The following is a 20,334-nucleotide window of genomic DNA, read 5'->3' on the forward strand; positions in this document are numbered from 1 at the left end:
GCCTCCTCCAATATCCCGTGATGCCGCGGGAGCCTGAATCGGCGGCGCCTCCTCCAATATCCCGTGATGCCCCGCGAGTGTTGGGTGCGTCGGCGTTGGCTCCTCCAGTAGTCGGTGGTGCGGTGGGGAGCAAGATGGCGGAAGGCGGTTATGAGTCAGTGCTCTGTGTGAAACCAGAGGTTCATGTTTACAGGATCCCGCCAAGAGCAACGAACCGGGGTTACAGGTACGGGGCGCGGGGCCTTCGGGAGTGACAACTCAAATTAATAATAAACCACGGTGTGAGTGGTAGTGGAGGTTCCCGTTTCTAATGAAGGGAGCGCGCGTGAGAGTTTGACTGAGAATGAAGGAAGATGGGAAAATTATTGGGGGGGGTGGGTCTGAGATGGAAAAATGACTGTGAGGGGGAGTGAGATGGGAAAATGGGAATGAGCGGGGAAAATGAGGGGGAGTGAGATGGGAAAATGACTGCGAGGGGGAGTGAGATGGGAAAAGAAAACCCTCCAAGAGATGGGAGAAAGTTGTAGATGAGATAGACGTGGGGGTGATCCTCAAGTGAGGCAGAGAGAGCAGATGTGCAATCCCAAGAGGGGAGCGACTGCCCTGGAATGAGGATCAATATAATTTTTTCACAGTTAGTTTGAACTTAACAGTTTTAATTATTATATATTGGAGGATTAGTAAACAATATTGTTAATTCCACAGCTGGTAAATAGTGACTCCTTTTTTGAGTCACAGTACCATAAACAATGGAAAATAAGATACAACTGTTAACAGTATTTACATCCTCTTGTTGGTTTGGCCATTGCTGAAGCAACCTCACTAATAGATTCTGACCAATTGTTGGAAGTAATCTAATTGTTGATCTCTAAGTCCAGCATATGCAAATTCAGAATTTTGTCCAGGCAAAGAATAAGGATCCAGGGAATAACCCAAAATGCAACCTGGCAAAAATTGTCCGTACCATATGGTGTCCAGTCCCAGGTCATTTGGGTGAGTCTGTAGTATTTGGAATGACCCGGGGGATTGTGGGGAGATGGCTAGCTGCTCCTACTTAAAACCTTGGGAATGCTCTCATCACTTATTCAAGGTCCAAATGTGTACCTTTAATAAAAGTGGTTTTGCTGCAGAAATTTGAACTGTTTGTGTTAAACTTATTGTAGCATCAGTGAGATTGAACAGTTAATTTAATGCTGAGATGGTGGAATTGTGTATAGAGCAAATAACAATGGGTTGACAGCAGTGGGAGCTGGCAGACGGGAGCTTGTGTTGGTGAGGTCTTGCATTTATGGTCAGCCTGCTCGTGACAACTGAGTGCTTGCATTTTCCCTATTGCATCCAAAAATGCTGGCCTATTTTACCTGTGCTAACAACGAATTTGATGGAAATTATTACATCTCAATGTTTTATATTATAACCATTCAACAGCAAAAATAAATGAATGGATGTACACAAGGACAGTCAAGAGTTACATCTGTTATGTTTCTGGCAAGAAACTGCCTCCGGTTACTGGCAGTAATCATCGACTGTTTAACTCCTACATCTTCCTGTAAAATCGCTGACTTCTTGTAAAAACCTTATTGCTAAAATCTATTGTCCGTTAAAAGAAAAACCTTACCGGGGCAATGGAAAGAGGTTGTACTAGTTCAGGTAGAGGGAGGTGGGACTGGTAGGTTTAGGGGCGGCATAGAAGGCAGGGTTAGAGGGACAGTGGAGGGAGGTGGCCTTTGCTAGAATTGTGGGCCAGTACAGAGCTGTGAACCTACTGGGTTGGAGGTGTGTTTGTATCCTAAAGAGGGATAATACCGTCATTTTTGTTTTTTAAAAACAAAATGTTAGTGAAGCCCAGAAGCTAATCTTGATCTTGTTATTGAGTATAGTGCTTGGAGGAAATGTTTCACATTGTCAGACAGGATGCTGTTACTACAGAATCTGGATTTTGAACTTAGTGCAAGGTCCCACTGGCTGTGTGTTCAAAGAAATCCTTCAACACAACATGCTTAGCTAACTGTTCAATAATCACTCAAAATATAGGACATATGGGTGTGTGACAGGAAGCAGCTCAGCATAAGTGCAAAAGCTGAGGTTTGGATTCAGACTGCATGCATTAAGGTGGAGAAAACTTGCTGAGAAAGAAATCCCACTTTGTTGCAAATGAAGTCTTTGACCTTGTAGTATTGCAGGTGAGCTGCTTCTAAGGAATCTGATCCTCCAGGCCTCGGGAGATAAAGTTTCCAATAAAATGAGGATTCTGTCAGTGCAATTGCTTCATAGTAGCGCACCAAACCTACCGGCTTCCATGCAGCATACTCTGTTTTTCACTGTAGGCCAGCCACGGATTAATTTGACAGCATGGGTTCCATAAAACATAGCTGTCTGGAATTGATTAAAATTCAGGAAGTCAGTACGAGAGTCTTGGACTTTGGAAATCCCAGTGAGATTCTAGGAGTTTTATTTTTAAACTTTCAAACTCACTATTTTTAAGCTTTGTGTAACTGAAAATATTTACTGCATTACACACTATATTTAATTGCATGTGTGTGAAATGCTTAGTGAGAATCATCTGCATGGGCAAAGTTGTCACCATCCGTCCACATTGAAGTTATAACAAAATAGAATTCTTACCGTGCTGAAACTGAATGTCAATCGCTGCCTCCTGTTGATTGAGAATATATTGGGGGAGTGGTGTGATGGGGTGTAGTAGGACCTGGACATTACAAACTGTAAGTTCCTGCTGTCTAACATGCTATTGTGGTGAGGCTCCAAGCACCTCTTGCACCCTTCCCCCTCCCTGCTGCTTCCCCTTCCCCGTTGCTGACTTTATAATGCCGTTCAGTTGGGCGCAGGCCACTGACTTGCCCAGCTGGGGAGCATTGCTTGGTGGCAAAAATATAATAAAAACTGTAAAAGGTGATTGGTTTATATATACACAGATAAATAGTTACTTGGGAACATCTAATAAATTTGATGGGCAGTATCCCCCTAATATACAAATCGAGAGTGACAGTAATCAGCAAAATCCAGACGGTTCGCCGCACCAACTGATTAACATTATGCTGCTGATCCCTCTGTGTGAAACCACAGAGCGTGTGTTTCCAGGAACATACTGAGATAGTCAGTTGCAGTGCCACTGTTGTTACTGCTGAACGTGTACTGTTAGTATTTTCCTCTGTTTCAACTTAGTATTTATCATTCAAACTGCAAGGTATGTGATACACTAAATAGCTACTTCTATCCCAGCTTCATGTAGCTGTTCCTTTGCTGATTTATTTGTGTCACTATGTTGTGGTATGTCTTAGCTCCTATATTGTGGTAGGGTTTTTTCTTTCCATCCAATTTAATCCCCTCCTGTCCAGAAATTGCTGACTGTTCCATGGGCCCCAGCAGCCTGAGCTAGGTACCTGTTCCTCGTGTGAGTGTGGGCAGGCATTTTGACTGTTATGGGGGTACTATCTATACCATCCTCCTTCAATGCCTCGCCTCTGTTGCCTAGTTCAGTGGAACTACCCTCACTTGGTTCCACTTTTCCCTATCAAATTGTAGCCGGAGCATCTTCAACCATTGCTTGTCTTCTTTCTCCTGCATTGTTACCCCTGAGTCCTTCAAGGATCTATCCTTGGCCCCCTCCTCTTTCTTATTTACATGCTGCCCTTGGCGACATCATCTGAAGACATGGGGTCAGCTTCTATGTGTACGCTGAAGACATCTAGCTCTACCCCTCCACCACCTCCCTCAATCTCTCTGCTGCCAGACTGCTTGTCTGACATCCAGCCTTGAATGAACTGCAGTTTCCTCCAATTAAACATTGGGATGGCCAAAACCATTGTTTTGGCTGCTGCCACAAACTTTGAATCCTTGCCACCGATTCCAAACCTTTCCCTGACCACTGTCTCAAGTTGAACCAGGCTGGTCGCAACCTTGACACGTTGAGCTTAGCTTCTGACCCCATGTCCTCTCCATCACAAAAACCACCTACTTCTGTTTTCATAATAATGCTGGTCTTCTTCCCTGCCTCAGTGTCTCAGTCCATCTGCAACTCTCATCACCTCGTCACCCCCAGACTTGATTATTTCAATGCTCTGCTGCCCAGCTTCCCATCCTCCACTCCCTGTCGACTTCAGCTCGTTTAAAACTCTGCTGCATGTATCCATCCTGCACCAGGGGCTGATCACCCATCACTCCTGTCTTTGCTGACTATTGGTACCTCCCCTTCTCTGTAACCTCCTACAGCCCTCCCCCCACCTCCAAATTCTCCAGTTCTCTGATTCTGGCCTTTTGTGCATTCACCCCTCTATTTGCCCCACCATTGGCGGCCGTGCCTTCAGCTGCTTAGGCTGCATGCTCTGGAAATCTTTCCCTTAGACCCCTCTGCCTCTCCACCTCTTTCTCTTCCTTTAAGACCCTCCTTTAAAACTTACCTCTTTGACCAAGCTTTTGTTCACCCCTCAAAATCTCCATATTTGGTTCAGCATTCATTTTTGTCTAATTATGCCTCTATGAAGCGCTTTGGGATGATTTTCTCCTTTAAAGGCGCTACATAAATGCAAGTTGTTGTGCCTACCTAATGTCCATACATGTACACTTTCAAGCAGGGGTCACTGGATAACAATCAGGAGTAGGAACCTTGGCTAATTGTTCCTCTCTCTCCACTCTAGCCCAGAGATGTTGGGGCTAATTGTAATACCCCCCTGCCACAGCTGAGATGCTAATCCTAGCCAGTAGGGCTCAGTATCACACTTGCAGTGTCTATTTACTGCACAATCTAGAGTTCATGCTATTAGACACTTAGTTTTCCAAAGGATGTTAGATTCAGCAAATAAATTTGCAAAGCCAACATGATTTTGGAATACCAAATACAGGGTGAGGTTATTTGCTGACTGGTTTGCCAAGAAAGACAAAACCAATCTGAATCCTGCTGGAGGTCCTGCCAACTGTGTTTCACATGATCAGAGATCTGTGATGTGGAGGAAGAGTGGGAACAAATGCAGGAAGGAAACACTGAGAAGAAGCAAAGCTTACAAAGCAAATTTTTAAAAATGCTCTAGAACATAGCAAAATAATCTATAAAAGAACTAAATGAAAATAGAAAATGAAAAAAATTGTTACCTATAAATAACCAACACCAATAATTATATGTAATACAGACAGGAAGATATGTGAATCAAGAGAAGTATACTCCTTCGTCTGTTCCAGGACACAGGGCAGTGTTACAGGAACAGGTCTAGACCATTCAGCCCCCTTAAGTCTGTTCTGCTATTCAATTAGATCATGGTTGATATGTCAGGAGGAAATATAGTATTTCTTCTTTTGACATTCCTTGACAATTGCTACTGGTTTAACTGATTTGTTCGCTGTCCAGTGTAGAAGTGAGCTACACAGACCAGGAAGGTTCCAGGTTCTAACATAGTCTGTACTGAGTTAGCTGATAATAGCCACCATGGAAGTTAGGTGTGCTACAATTGGCTTCAATATCCCTGGGATGGGGAGGAGGATATCAGCCAGAATTCCTGCTCCTGATTACTATCCGTTCACTCCTGCTAGAAAATGTCTTTCTGTGAACATCGGGATCAGGCTTAACTGTGATGCTTCACTACAGTCAAATAGTCTGAGAAGACTTAACATGCAAGGACCAAAGTCAGCATCGACATGGGCTGTGGGCAGTGTGTCTGCACATGTGCAGGGTATCCCTTACATTAGTCATATGTGAGACAGACACAGCAGGTCTATAATTGTCACCAAGTACTAAAAGAAAGAAAGCACCTTTCACATCCTCAAGACACCTCAAAGTGCTTTACAGCCAATAAGTACTTTTGAAGTGTATTCACTGTTGTAACGTAGGAAACTCGACAGCCAATTTGCGCACAGTAAGGTCCCACAAACAGCAATGTGATAATGACCAGCTATTCTGTTTTAGTGATGTTGGTTGAGTGATAAATGTTGGCACGAACACCAGGGGCACCTCCACCGCTCTCCTTTGAAATAGTGCCATAGGATCTTTTACATCCACCTGAGAGGACAGACAGGGCCTCAGTTTAACGTCTTATCCAAAAGACGGCATCTCCAGCAGTGCAACACTCGCTCAGTACTGCACTGGAGTGTCAGCCTAGATTTTGTGCTCCAGTCTCTGGAGTGGGATTTGATCCCATAATCTTCTGACTCAGGTGAGAGGGCTACCACTGAGCCACAGCTGAAACCCGAATTAAGAGGTTAGAATGTAATCCATTTTCTTGCTAAATAGCTTCTTGCATTTCTTCTTTTGATTAAAAAATTCCATTTCACCCTGAGCTGTTTGTGCTGGACTGGGAGAAATGCTGGTTTCTGACCTGTAATTGTGAGATCTATGGCCAGTTTGAAATGTGGAGTTTCTGTGTCACAAATCCTTTAATGGCAGAAAAAGGAACAGAAACTGTAAACCATTACCAAGGATGTGCTTGTGTCACATGTCATTATATCCCGTTTGTCTCCGGAGGTGAATGTATCTTGGCTTTTAATTTTTTTTTGTACTTAACAATTTTGTGTGCAGAACATCAAATGAACATAGATATTATTACTATAGAACAATCAAATTGTTTAATAGTGCAAGCTCCTGAAAATTCAACGACCAGGCATACTGTCAAACCATCTTGTGTCTCCATCTTTATCTTCAGTAACTGAAGCATACAAACCCATGGGTTCCAAGAAAACAACCAGGACCATGTTATTTATAGAGAGGCAACAGTAGCTGAGGAGGAGGAGGAGGAGGGAATTTTTCAATCTCAACAAACACGCGCCACACAGACCCAAAGGTCCCAGGTTCAGTCCCTGGTCTGAGTTTAGTTATCTGATCTCAGCTGAGGCAGCAATTTGACAACCCTAGGTTAAGGAGGGGAAAAAATCAGCAAGGATTCCTGATCACTATCCAATGATTGCTGCTGGAAAATGCATGTGTGGGGACATTGGAGAAGGGCAGGACCACACTTGGCTGTTATGACCTCCATTGGCAGGAATAACCTGCCAATGCCCACTGTCTGGAGTTCTACAAGAATAATGTCACTTGGGTGAGATATTGGAGGGCTGCCAGGCCCGTGGAACCATGCCCAGCAATGAGTCAGCGTCTCCAGAAAGGGAGAGGGGGGGCGGCGAGACTTCTAACCGTCAGCACAAGACCAACCGTCTCCCTCGATGAGTTTTGAATCGACTGTAGAAATCCCAAATGCTGTTGGGGATTCTCTGTAATAATAAAGTGGGGACTGTGCAGTTTTAGCTTCCCGCGAGGAGTCACCAGTGTTCTTTATAATGGTGGAGTGCGTGTTGGGGTGCGGAAGTGTTGCATCAGGAAGTGTTGCATCAGGAAGTGTCTGTGATTCCATGCATAGAGTTATATTTTGGCAACTAATATTAGTTAAAAGCTATGTGATGGAAGAATGTTTCTTGTGTGCTTTTTTAAATTATTAACTGAAGAATAATTCCACCAGCCTAGGTTCACCCTGACCAGTGGTGAAGGTACTGGCCTCATATGATGGCTTGTTACTCAAATATGCTTGCCATGTGGGGAGAGGGGATAATGGGAAATTTCAAACGTCGAAAGGCAAATCTACGAGTGTGGTTGTGTCCCTAAGTGTGAGGCATTGACAAATGTGTCCACCAGAGTATGGAATGGTGTTGGTGATATTTGCCGCTCAACATGTGAAAATTGATGCTGGAGTACGGAATAGCACTGATGGTGTTGTGTGTGGGCTGAAGTTGTTTTGTTTTTAAGGAGCATTGTTATAAGGCTGTCCCCTTTTCCTGCTCAGAGCTGCAGATTGGAAGTTGGACCAACCTGACTGGACTGGGAGACTCCGGATAACAGCGAAAGGAAATGTTGCTTACATTAAATTGGAAGACAAGAATTCAGGTATTCACCGCAACTCAAAAATTCAAATTGCCTGTGAGATGATCAGTGTTTAGTTATAGTTTTAAACCCTCTACAGAAGAAATACCCTCCCGCTGCCAAAAAAAAACATATACACTGTTCAGGCAGATGTCCTGTTCATGTTACACCCAGGAAGGTAAACTCAATAAAGGTGAATGCACGACCCTATACTAAATTTTTTGAATAAGCAGCAGGGACAGCTAATTGTCACCATAATTCCTACTGTAATACTCGTCCCATAATATCACCAAATGAAATGGCAACATCCACGCTGCTGACATAAAAATAATTTTTATGATGCAATAATATTTAAAAGTACCAAGACTAACAATAATGTATGTGAAAAGTACTTGCTTCCTAATGGGTGTGTTTTTGATAATGTCAGATTCTGGAGATTGAGCTGTGCATTTAGCAGGTATGCCCTGTAGTGAATTCTTGAGGCCACATTAACCGCTGTAGAAAATTGACCTGTGGGTGACCAAAGTTGTTGCTGATATGCTGGTTGAATTGACCTTTAACCTTGTTTTGTTGGCTTGTTCTTGTCCTCAGGAGAGTTGTTTGCACAGGCGCCAGTGGATCAGTTTCCCGGGATTGCGGTGGAGAGTGTTGTTGACTCCAGCAGATACTTTGTAATTCGCATTGAAGATGGAAATGGTAATTCTACCTGGGGATTTTATTCAGATCTGGTGTCTGAAACTCCTAGCTCTTTAGCATTAATATAGTGTGATACTTGGACTTTTGCAAGATCTTGGCTGCAGGGTCATTCCACATATTGATTTTTTTTTTCTTCAAACTAACTTGTGAATGTTTTCAGTGAATTATGTCGTTTCAGCTGCCAGAGGTGATTAATGACAACTTCAGCAGCATATCAATTAACTTAGACTAAAATCTTCCGTTAGAAGGCTGTCTATAATGTGATCTGTGGTTGCAAGTGGAAAATCCCACAATAAGGGAGAAAAAGAGAGCATAAAACAATGAATTTGTATTTATATTGTGCCTTATTGAATGTCTCAGAGCATCGCTAAGTGCTTCACATAAAATGAATTACTTTTTTTTTCTCGTAGTGCACTGCTATTTTGTATGTGAAGACAGCAACAATTTTACACATAGCAAGATCCCTCAAACAGTAAGATGAATGATCAGTTAATCTGTTTTGGCTGCTGTTGGTTGGCGAGGACAGCAAGAGAACTCCCTGCACTTCGAACAGTGCCTTAAGTTGCTTAATGTTCACCTGAAGAGGCAGAAAGAAACTCAGTTTAATGTATCGTCTGAAGGATGGTGCCAATAGCTGTACTGTGGGGTGTATCAGCCTAGATTATGCGCTCAAATCTTGGAGTAGGCTACGAACCTACAACCTTCAGAAAAGAGGACGACTGAGAGGAGAGAAAAATAATATATTAATAGCCCTTTTAAGCTACATTGAAGGATGAAGCATGGGTTGTAATTTTAAAGCATTACAGGCAGAGCAGAGCTTTCATTGTTCCTTCACATCATTGAGTAATTGGGAAAAACCAAGATCATTGCACACATTTCCCTCCTCCCCCCACTCCCAACTTTGCATGTTCTTGCATATATCAGTGAATAGCGAACAGGCTTATATACACTGGCTGATTTTTTTTTCCCTTCTCCTTCCTTCCAGCTTAGGGGCACTGAGGCCAATTGTGTCTCTATAACCACTCCACTCCCCGTCCCCCCTACCTAACAGATCAACCAACTCAGTACGGAAGAGGGGTCAAACCTGTAGTCTGTATGCCTTAGAGTATTACAGCAGATGGTGGCTTTACCCACAAGGCCGTAAGGGAACGCAGTGAGTAAAGATAGGTTAGGGCAATTTAAATTTGTGAAACTTGCAGCCCTCATACATTGAAGCACATTGTGAAATATGGAGATGAAATACTGAGCTGTTGTAATCTACACAGCCTTGCCTGTGGATGTTCTTTAATCTGTATTGTGCAATTGATGACCTCCAGGTTTACATCAGCACTGATTCGAGTTTAGACGGTTGAGGGGTGATCTAATTAAGGCACTTAAAATGATTAAGGGATTCGGTAGGGTCGATGCAAAGAAACTATTTCCTCTGGTGGGAGAATCCAGAATAAGAGGGTATAATAAAATTAGAGCTAGGCCATTAAGGAGTGAAATCAGGAAGTACTTTTTCACACACAGGGTAGTGGAAATCTGGAACTCGCTCCCCCAAAAGGCTGGGTCAATTGAAATTTTCAAGACAGAGATAGATACATTTTTGTTAGGGTATCAAGGGATGTGAAACAAAGGTGGGAAAATGGAGTTGAAGTACAGATCAGCCATGATCTAATTGAATGGCAGAATAGGCATAAGGGGCTGAATGGCCCAACCCTGTTTCTGTGTTTCTGTCATGTGAGTTAGTTAGTTAGTTAGTTATGGGTGTTACTTTATGGTTATCGCATTGATAAGTCCAATCTGTACTGGCTGGAAAGGGGATGTGTAAAATCTGAAATTGAATATGCTGCATCGTTTGACAAAACCTGTTTCGTTCTTCAGGGCGACGTGCGTTCATCGGCATTGGATTTGTAGACCGGGGAGATGCTTTTGATTTTAATGTTGGTCTCCAGGACCACTTCAAGTAAGTTGTTTGGCATCACAGTGCGGACAATCTCAAACGTTGAGATCAGGAAATTGCAAGACCTGTCTAAAGTCTATAGAGCAAATTATAGTGGCGTTAATCTGTTCTTCCTTGCTAAGGAGAGCTCATATTTCCATCTTTCAGCCTCTAGTGGCAGTAACTACTACAATATTATAACTCCAGATTGGAGTCTTGCAATGTACCTGTAGACCTGACATTTGTACACCCTGGAATGGATCAGTATGACTTATCACTGATGAAGACAATGCAACAAAATAAATGCCCTGATTCCTTTTTGCATATTTTCATTTTAAGGTCTAATTTTCATTGTAAGTTGTGGTTTTCAAAGCTTCAGCTATTTCCAAGCAACAGGCTGCATTTTCTTTGTTTTGTAGATGGGTTAAGCAACAAAGTGAACTCGCCAAACAAGCTCAGAACCCAGACTCTGGACCCAAGTTGGACTTGGGATTTAAAGAGGGACAGACCATCAAGCTAAGTATTGGGGTGAGCACAGCAGGAGTTAATTTTAAAATAATCCTGAATCTATTAAAATAAGACAGGATAGTGTGACCAGAGGTTAAAAATATAAACTACAAAAAATAAATTTAAATCAGATACGAGAAGGAACTTCTTCATACAAAGTATGACAAATGTATGGGATAATAGGCCCGCCAGGTTTTAGTGGTATTCAGAGCAAATTTGAGTACTGGGCTTCGGTGGGAGAGTTTGAGTAAGGGAGAGTGAGAGTTCAGGTACTGGAGAAATGGGCTGTAATGGGAGAGTCTGAGTACTGGGAGAGATGCACTTCAGTGGAACAGTCTGAGTATGGGCTGGGGGTTAGGGGCTTCAATGGGGGAGTTTGAATATGGAAAGAGGGAGAATTTGAGTGTGGAGGGATGGGCTTCGGTGGGAAAATTCAAGTACTTGACTTTTCTCGTGTGCTGCAGGGTGTAGTTTCATGATGAATGGCTGAATCTGTAACTGACCAGTGTCAACAGCGAAAACTTGTAGCTCTGTAACACAAGAGTAAGAATTCCCATGTACACAGAAATGAAGTTGCAGCGATATGAAAAGGAAGGGTGTTGTATAAATAGAATGCTGACCATCTTTCTGTGGTAAACGGGTTTTTATTCTGCTGGTATGGTTCCCGGTAACCCAAGACTGCCATAATATAAATGTGCTATAATATGGCCTTTTTTCACTTGGCCGGCTGGGGGGTGGGGGGGGGGGGGTGCGCAGATATGTGCTTCATAAAATCTTCTGATAAATAAGGAAGGTGCCAGATTCGATTCCTGATCTGTGCTGAATTAGCTGCTCTCAGAGCGGGTATCAGTAGGGGTGCTACACTGTCCCTTGAGTTAAGGAAAAGAAACATCAGCGGATTCCTGCTCCTGATCACTATTCAGTGACCCCTGCTGGAAAGTACATGTATCAATGTCAGTGAGGACGGGATCGGACTCGGCTGGGATGCCTTCTGTAGTCAAATAGCCTGCATCACTCGCTGACCGGGTGACTCGTGGGCCAGGTATGGATGGACATCTGGAAACCATGAGACAACACCCCAGTATAAGCCAGCACTTTCATGCGAGGAGGAGAAAACTGGTACTTGTCATGTTTCATATTAATATTGTAGATGTAATTTTAGTTTAATCAAAACTATTTCCAACCCATTTTTATTTTCAGAACGTAAGGAAGAAGGAAAATTCATCAACTAAGCCTCGTGTAACAGGTAGTGCTGGTGGAATAGGTCTACTCCCACCTCCTCCAGGGGCTAAAGCCCCAATACTGCTCGCACCGCCTGGGTCACAGGGCGTGCAGGTTCCAGTGACGCAACAGCCTACGGAGCCACTTGCTGCAGGTATAGTGCTACGACAGGAAGATGGGGGTTTCACCGTGGTCTTGTTATTCATTTTCCCTCTTTTGATGTAAGAATCTTAAACAAAAAAAGGGACGAACAGTTGTTACGTGTTGGGTTCTTCTGACTTGGAGCTAGAATCTATGAGCAGCTGTAATTGACCTCTGTTTGACTACCGGAGTTTATAAGCGGCTACAATTGCCTGGATTTGTCTATTTAGACAACTTCCCCAAAGGGAGCACTTGAGCGGTAGCTTTAAAGGAACAAGCCAGATTAAGCACTGTTCCATCTTAGCTGCTGAACGTCACAGATGCTTTATAGACTATGTGTTAGTAATGGTTATACTCAAAAGTTGGGGTCAGTTGTGCCCAATTTGTTAATAGATTTTTTTTAATGACCATAGTCTTATAGATCCACCCTGAACTATCTGTGCTTGCTGGCTTCATTCATAAATCTGATGTGTACTATCTCTGTGAATACAGATTTCATTAATTAGTTTGGTTCATATAATTTTGGGTAGTGCTTGCTGGTTTCATTGATAAATCCATAATTTTTGCAGAATTACTCGGAGGCTTTAACGCCCCTAATCAGTCTCCCCTTCCGGCTTCTCATGCTGCCACAACTGATCTGTGGGGAGACTTTGCAACGGCACCCAGGTTAGTGAGACATCCTCTGTAAATCTCACACCAGTATTGGTCAAATGGAGAAATCAAATGATGTAATAAGTACAAAATAATAAGTATTTATCTAAATCGAGAGCTTTGGCTGTGTTAACTCTCAATACAGGAAATAGACAGCACAATTACCAAGGGTTTTACATTAAACAATTAGAGTGAGGTACTAGATGGGGAGCTCACAATTCAATACTGGTAGCAAAATATCTCAGAATGCCGATAGACCTATTACAGTGTCAGTGTGCGTCAAAGATGTTACACAAATCTGTTATTACATTCATTTTTGCATGTGTATTTTCACTTCAACGGTTTTACACATTCTACAAAATGGCTACTCAAAGCTGTTGAAAAACAATTGGAAGGGAAATGGAAAGGGTTACAAACCTCAAATAAGGTTAAGAGATTAGAAAAACTTTTGTTCCTAAAAGATAGTTGTCATGCGCAACAGACTCTGAGAAGGTAGTTTATTTGGGGTTATTTGGTAGCTTTCAAAGGAGCTGGATCGATATGTTAGGAAGGAGGATTGAGGATTAAAGAAATATTAACGAGTGCTTGATTTTTTTTTTCAGGGGATACATGGAAAAGGTCTTGGATCTGTTCTTTAAAGTAGGGTGGTAGCAGAGAGGGAAAGAGAGTCCATGATAGATTAATCATACGTGGATTCTGGATGAAGTGGGCTTGATGGGCTGAATGGCCTTATCTTGCTAGAGACTTAAAATAAGTCTTAAAATAATTCTAATATAGTTCATTTTGGGGCTCTGTTGTGCAGTGGTTTGGCAGTCTGTCCTTTCACCTCTGGGACCTGTTCTGTTGAGATGGAAGTGTTCTCTGTTTGTCACTGGGATGGTACAGGAATTTTAAAATTAATTTTAAATAATTTTTAAAAATGTTGTACAAAATGACTTCTGATAACTTTAACTTTCTTGTTTCTTCAGCTCTGCTACAAGCCAAGTGGCCCAGAGCGCCAATTGGGTTCAGTTTTGACATGGGGCATCTTTCTGTTTTCTCCTTTTGAAATTGCGAACCTGAGAGACCATGATTGACGCTTCCTTTCTGATGAGATTCTTGGAGATGGAAGCTGCTAGGAGTCCATGGTGTCAGAACCAGCAGGATTGTGGACTCTCAGGCTGTAGCCTTGGAACTTTTCATTTCCATTAATAGTGCATCTGTACCAGAACATCTATCCCATTCCTGTAACCACGGAGTTCCTGAGAGCCCGGACATGCATCACCATGTAACCATGGTGCTTTTGCTTCACGGTGATTGGACTCCGTTTCATAAAGGTCAATGGGACACACATGCATATCAAAAAGGAGTTATCATGTTTTTGAATTTTTTTTACGCAGGAGTATAATGTGTAATAATGGTCTTAACTCTGAAGCGTTCCTTAAACACATCAAACTGTTTCACACAGACACTGTATTCAGTAGATTTCCATTCCATATGTGATAATCTATTATAACAGCTTGTGGGGGGGGGGGGGGGGGGAGAAAGAGTACTGTAAAGAACTGATTTGTACTTAAAGGACAAAGCACTATGATTCACTGAAGTCCTACGGAATCACATGCCGCACGAGGAAACAGGCCTGTGTCATGTTTCTTCCAAGTGGTGGTTTTCTAATCGGCGACAGGTTAATGCGGGTGGTGATGGACGTGGTGACCGGTAGCAGAAGACTGGGCTTTTAAATACTGTCTGCATTTCTTTCCAAAATATTTGTCTGCTTTGGCCAGTGACCTTTAACTTTTGGGCTGACCTGTGAACTATTTGTGTCTGTAAATAAGAGTTTGTCTATTTCAGTATTTATACAGATGGGGGGAAGGGGGTATGTTGCATCTGTGGGGGGAAAACAAATTGGGAGCTGTTAATGTTAACACTGGGTTAAAATCAGGGAATTTCTTTAGAGTTGGAAGAATGTTCCAAATAAAAATGTCTATTGAAATTATTTGTGTTTGGATGTTTTGAGTTTTTGTGCTATCCGAGTGGCTCACAACCAGTCACTGTTATGTCGGCAAACACAGCAGCTGATTTGCACACGAGTGGATCCCACAAGCAGCAATGAGTTGAATGACCAACGACTTTTTTTCGGGTGTTGGTTGAGGAAGGAACGTTGCCTGGGGCATCAGGAGAACTCCCCCCTCTTTGAATGATGCCATGGGACCTTTTGTGCCCAATGGAACAGACAGCCCTCGCTACTGGAATGGAGTGTCAGCCTAGATGATGTGCTTAAGTTCAGGAGTGGGGCTTGAACCCGTTACGTTCTGACTCCGAGCCAAATTTGTTACTAATTGAGCTAGGCTGACATGTAGAAAAACAATACTCCAAAGGGAATAGGTGACCCCTTGGGTTTCATTAATGAAAAGAGGTACAATAACCTGCACAGGTGAAAGGAGGAATTCAGCTATCACCGTGGTGACGAGCCTCTCACTGAAGGGTTTGTTTACCAGTACATTAAAGCCAGATGACTATTACAGCAATTGTTCCCAAATTTCAGAGTGTTGTTTAAGCAAGAGCTGAATTATTGTTTGTTAGCGTCTAGGGGCGGAGTTTGCTATTGGTTACCTGGCACCACAACTACAGAACAAAGACCGTATCTCTGGCCAAGTCTGTCTCCCACACTGGCTCAGGTAACCAGTTTGAATAAAAGAGAGGAATTCTACAGCAAGCCCCGCCCCAGGGACGCTGAGAGAATTCCATAACCCAGCATTGACCACGGCAGACACCAGCTAGGGTTCACACACTGCTTGCCTGACTGCTGATGTAGTAAGTACTGACTATTCCTGATTTATGATTAACTCATCGACTGCTACTGTAACATTTAACAAGCATTTTCTCTTCTGAATGATATTTTACACATATAAGAACAAAAATGTTATTCAGCTTTGAAATAATTAACCTCACATAAACAGAATTCCTAAATGATTTCAAACAGAAGCTGTTTCACTGTGAATCACCTCAAAATCCTAAAGATTATAAGATTACTGGTATGTCCATCAGTCCCTGAGGCTAGGGTGTTGGACGAGTTGATACATTTTTCTTTTTGTACCTGTAAAATGATTGATGATGATTTAACTTTTATCCACTTGTGCACTGCCATGGAAGCAGGTCTGGAATTTATTTCAGAACCACTTGCTCTTTCTCATGTTCAAGACACAATTGTGAAGGTAAAGTGGATTTGATTATTGTTTTATACCCCAAATTTTGTGCCCAGTTTGTAAACAGTATCTTTTTCAATTTTTGCACCATCCCCCCCCAGCACCCTATTCTTGCAGGGATACAGTTCCATGGATGTCATCTGTGAATTTAGACAGTAAGCATGAAGAGAGGGGCATCACTGTGGACTTCAACCCCTGCTTCTCCCAATGTCCAGAAGCACGCGCTTTCTGGAAACGGTCTGGGACATGAGCCCTGGCTGATTTATCTTTCCCTATTTGCAGCACCCCTTCTGTTGCCCCAGCTGAGATCAGTGATTGAACCTGTGACTTTCCTGTCTCAATGCCTTGGTACTGAACTGGATGGTGCATTTACCAACTGAGCTATTATGTGAGCTTGTGAACCATATTGAAGATAGATAATCTGAGGTTGGCCTTCTGCAGAAACTGTACGTTGTGGATCTGGGTGCGATCAATACACAGGCAGTTATAGTCGAGTGTCAGGGACTCCACTTTTTCTTATCCAACGTCAGTCAAACTAGAACTGATCAGCCTTGGCACAGTGGTAGCACTCTTGTCTCTGAATCAGAAGGTTGAGATTTCAAACCCCATTCCTGAGACATGAGTACATAATCTAAGTTTACACTTCACGCACTGTTGGTGCCGTCTTTCAGATGAGATGTTAAACAAACCCTATCTGCCCTAATGGGTGGATGTAAGAGATCCCATCACACTATTCAAAGAAGAGCAGAGGAGTTCTCCTGGTCCCCTGGACAACATTTATCTCAACCAACAAGACTTTAGATTAAAAAAAAAATGTAATTTATGCCTTTACTGTTTGTGGAGCTTGTGTGCAAAATGGCTGCTATGTTTCCCTACATTACAACAATAACGATGCATTGTAAAAGTAATTAATTGGCTGTGAAGCGTTTTTGGACGTCCTAGGTTTATGCAAGGTGCTATATAAATGCAAGTTTGTTCTTTCTATCTGTATCTAATAATCCCTGCAGTACAGGGTGATAGATGGGTTCCAGTGGGATTTCAGACCATGGCTCCACTTGATTCTTTTTTTCATTGAGAAGTGTAGGTGAAGAACCAAGGCCTATGGTGCAGGACTGGCCATCATCAAGGCTGATGAGAGTAGGAGAGAAGATGTGATAAATCAGAAAGTGATTAGATAATACCAAGTTTCAGTTTTAAAAGCCTGTAGATTGTAGGAGGAAGGGTATTAAGGTAAGAAGTTCCATAGATTTGAGAGCAAACTTCTGAATAGCGGTAACTATTTATAAAATAGAGACAGGAGTGTGATGGAGAGAGAGGTGTTAGGTGATCCTTCTCATTACCAGCCTCTATTGGAGACCACAGGGTATTACAAGAATGCACTGACCTTCCCTAAATCTGGTGAGTTGACTAATAACTGTGAGCACAACAAGTGAGAGCATTACAGAAGATATTTATCAAAAGTTTGTCCATTTCTATCGATTGTTCTTCAATCTTTCCTTTCTGTGCTGAAGCAGCTGAGTTTACATGGGTCAGTCACACCCCGTGACCTTATGCTGAAGTTATGTTGGTATTCACGGCTGCAGGCTGACTGATGTTATATACATTGGTGCAGATATTTGGTTTGTTTTAACAGGATTGAGGTGGAGGCTTTCTTGTATGGTTTTGAGAAACACAGCAGACATTCAAGCCCAGGAATTGGTGCAGAGAGCCTTATCCCGAGTGTATGAGGACCGAATTATGAGGAATGACTCGACAAACTTAGGTTTTTTGCCGTTTAATGGAAACCACTGAGAGGTTACCATATACAGTAGATGTATACGAGATAGCAAGCAGTATAAAAAAGGGAAATTTAGAGCTCTATTTAAAACTGAAACTTGACTGTAGGGGGCGCAGGTTTTAACTGGGAAAAGGCAACTTCTGGACTGATGTCAGCAAGTTCTTAACAGTGAACAAAACATGGAATAGACTTCTGGGTTAGGTAGTGGAGGAAAATCCCTCCAAACATTTAAGAAGCAGTAATGGGGGGGTTGGCTTTCTTCCCCTATTCAGATTTGCTCTGTAAACTAGTTCCTGCCCTTCACGTATTGTATTGAACCCTGGAACAGTTAATTTAAGGCCTAATGCAGTATGAACTCTGACATGGTTTTAAGGAATCTCAATAAAATTAAATATGTTCTCGTTCACTCCGGATGAATCTGCTGTAACCTAAAAAAAAATGCAATACAAAGGAAAAATAAAAACATTCAACTGAACGAGACAAACTTAAGATAAAACAAATGTCCCTTTCATTATGTTTTGCATTAATTATGTTTTCGAGTTGATCGATATTTCTCATATTAGTAGCTTCACCACATTCCGCTCTGATGTATTGGTATTTTTCTGTTTTTTTCTCAAAATATACTTTATTCATAAAATTTGCAACAATACATACAATACAGTTGTCATATCACGTTCCAAATGTACACAATACAGATTTTGCTGTACTTCTGCGATTCTCTAAGATATTGGGCAAAGTGCCCGTGTCCTCCAGCATGGAGCCACTGCAAACCGAGCCCCGTTTAGTATGTTCATGCGTGGTGCAAGTTTAGCTGGGGTCAGAGTTTGTCCTTTGAAAGTTTCTAACCCGAATCAGTGAACGGGTTTAACCTATGTGTACATAGTGCAGAATTAGGCCAGGTCACTGTGTGTATACCATGCAGGTTTATTCCGGGTCACTGTTTGCGTACACCATGCAGATTTAGCCCGGGTCAGTCTGTGTTTACACGGTGCAGGTTTAGCCGGCATCTGTCCTTGTATACGCTGGTCTGCAGATTGAGCCAAGCTTTGGCTTAGTTTCGGTTGAAGTTAGCGCCCTCGCAGTTGCTCTGCTTTTGAGTGGCTCCGGAGAGCGGTACTGAGGATCGGAGAAGAAAGCGGCTGGGATTAAAGACAGCAGCAGGGAGCGGCGACTGACCCCGGGCAGAGTGAGGAGCGCAGCGCCCGGGTGTGGGGAGGTAGGAGGCGGTTTCACAGCACAAAGAACAAAAGGAGCGAAATTGGTTAGAAAGGATTTAATGCAGATTAACGGGGTGACCTGGAAACAGTAACCAGGAGGCCGGCTCAAACTGACCAGCAGTTGAGTGAACATTTGGGCAGATTTTTGAAAAGAATTTCCCCCATCTACACTCGCAATTTTAGCGAAATCTCAGCCTGTATGACTCGTGATTTTATTGTTTTAATTCCGGTGACTGGGTCTCGGAAACAAATCATTTTTGTTAGTAATCCAACTCCTTCCCCCATCGGACGTTTTACTACGTTAACGGTGCTATATAAATGCAAGTTGTTAAATAACTCCTGTCTTTCTGAAAGTAAAAGCGACAAATATCAACGTTAGACTCCAGTAAATATGACACTTAAATGAAATTTTTAAGAAACAAAAGAAAATGCTGGAAATACATAGCAGGTCAATAGCTTTTGAAAAGAGAAATGACCGGTTTACGATTGGGGTGTAGACCTTTGCCCTGCTTTGTGTTTCCAGCATTTTCTGTTTTTATTTTAGATTAACAACATTTGCAACTTTCTTTTAGTCTAAGTTTTAAATGTTTTTTTTATTTCAAAATAAACTTTATTCATTAAATTTGTAAGGGTACATACACTGCAATTCAAGTCAGGCTTCAAAACAATACGATACAGGTCATACAATTTGCAACTTACATAGAATACAAAACAATGGTCCTGGTACAATCAGTAGTTACACAGCATACATTGTAAATACGGTTTCATGGCACCCTAGGGTGCCTCATTGCAATACAGTCATTACCGGTTACAGATACAGAACATTTCATTCCGTTCATTTTACATTCTGCCCGAGGGTTTTTTCCCCCCGATTCCAGCCCCTCGGTATACAATGGCGGGAGGGCTCTAAATGGTGATCTTTCCCCATAGAGGCTTTGCATAGGTCGCTTTGCTTTAGTGCGTATCGCAGCACGTATTCCTCAACCTTGGAGTGTGCCAGTCGGCAACACTCGGTTGTGGACAGCTTCTTCACCTGGAAGATCAGCAGGTTTCAGGCAGACCAAAAGGGCCTCCTTCACTGAGTTGATGGACTTCCAGCTGCAGGTGATATCTGTCTCGATGTGCGTCCCAGGGAACAGCCTGTATAGCACAGCGTCCTGTGT

General features: G+C 42.5%; 1 protein-coding gene across 1 annotated transcript; it reads left to right on the top strand.

Annotated features, from left to right (window-relative positions):
• Positions 1-47: 47 nt before the first annotated feature.
• Positions 48-14,967, top strand: LOC137301116 (adaptin ear-binding coat-associated protein 2-like). Its single transcript, XM_067970542.1, has 8 exons — positions 48-226; positions 7,776-7,876; positions 8,444-8,548; positions 10,415-10,496; positions 10,892-11,000; positions 12,180-12,354; positions 12,911-13,007; positions 13,961-14,967. The coding sequence occupies exons 1-8, from the start codon at positions 135-137 to the stop codon at positions 14,007-14,009; spliced, it is 810 nt and encodes a 269-aa protein (XP_067826643.1). The 5' UTR covers positions 48-134; the 3' UTR covers positions 14,010-14,967.
• The last annotated feature ends 5,367 nt before the right edge of the window (positions 14,968-20,334 follow it).

Source organism: Heptranchias perlo, chromosome 32 (genome assembly GCF_035084215.1).
Source record: "Heptranchias perlo isolate sHepPer1 chromosome 32, sHepPer1.hap1, whole genome shotgun sequence".
Lineage (NCBI taxonomy): Eukaryota > Metazoa > Chordata > Chondrichthyes > Hexanchiformes > Hexanchidae > Heptranchias > Heptranchias perlo.

What these genes read in the sequence shown, in the direction of transcription:
- LOC137301116 (XM_067970542.1), top strand. Translation starts at nt 135, where the DNA reads ATGGCGGAAGGCGGTTATGAGTCAGTGCTCTGTGTGAAACCAGAGGTT. An exon ending in ATTGGAAGACAAGAATTCAG is followed by an intron (nt 7,877 to 8,443) that starts GTATTCACCGCA and finishes TCTTGTCCTCAG; the next exon opens with GAGAGTTGTTTGCACAGGCG. An exon ending in GGTCTCCAGGACCACTTCAA is followed by an intron (nt 10,497 to 10,891) that starts GTAAGTTGTTTG and finishes TTTGTTTTGTAG; the next exon opens with ATGGGTTAAGCAACAAAGTG.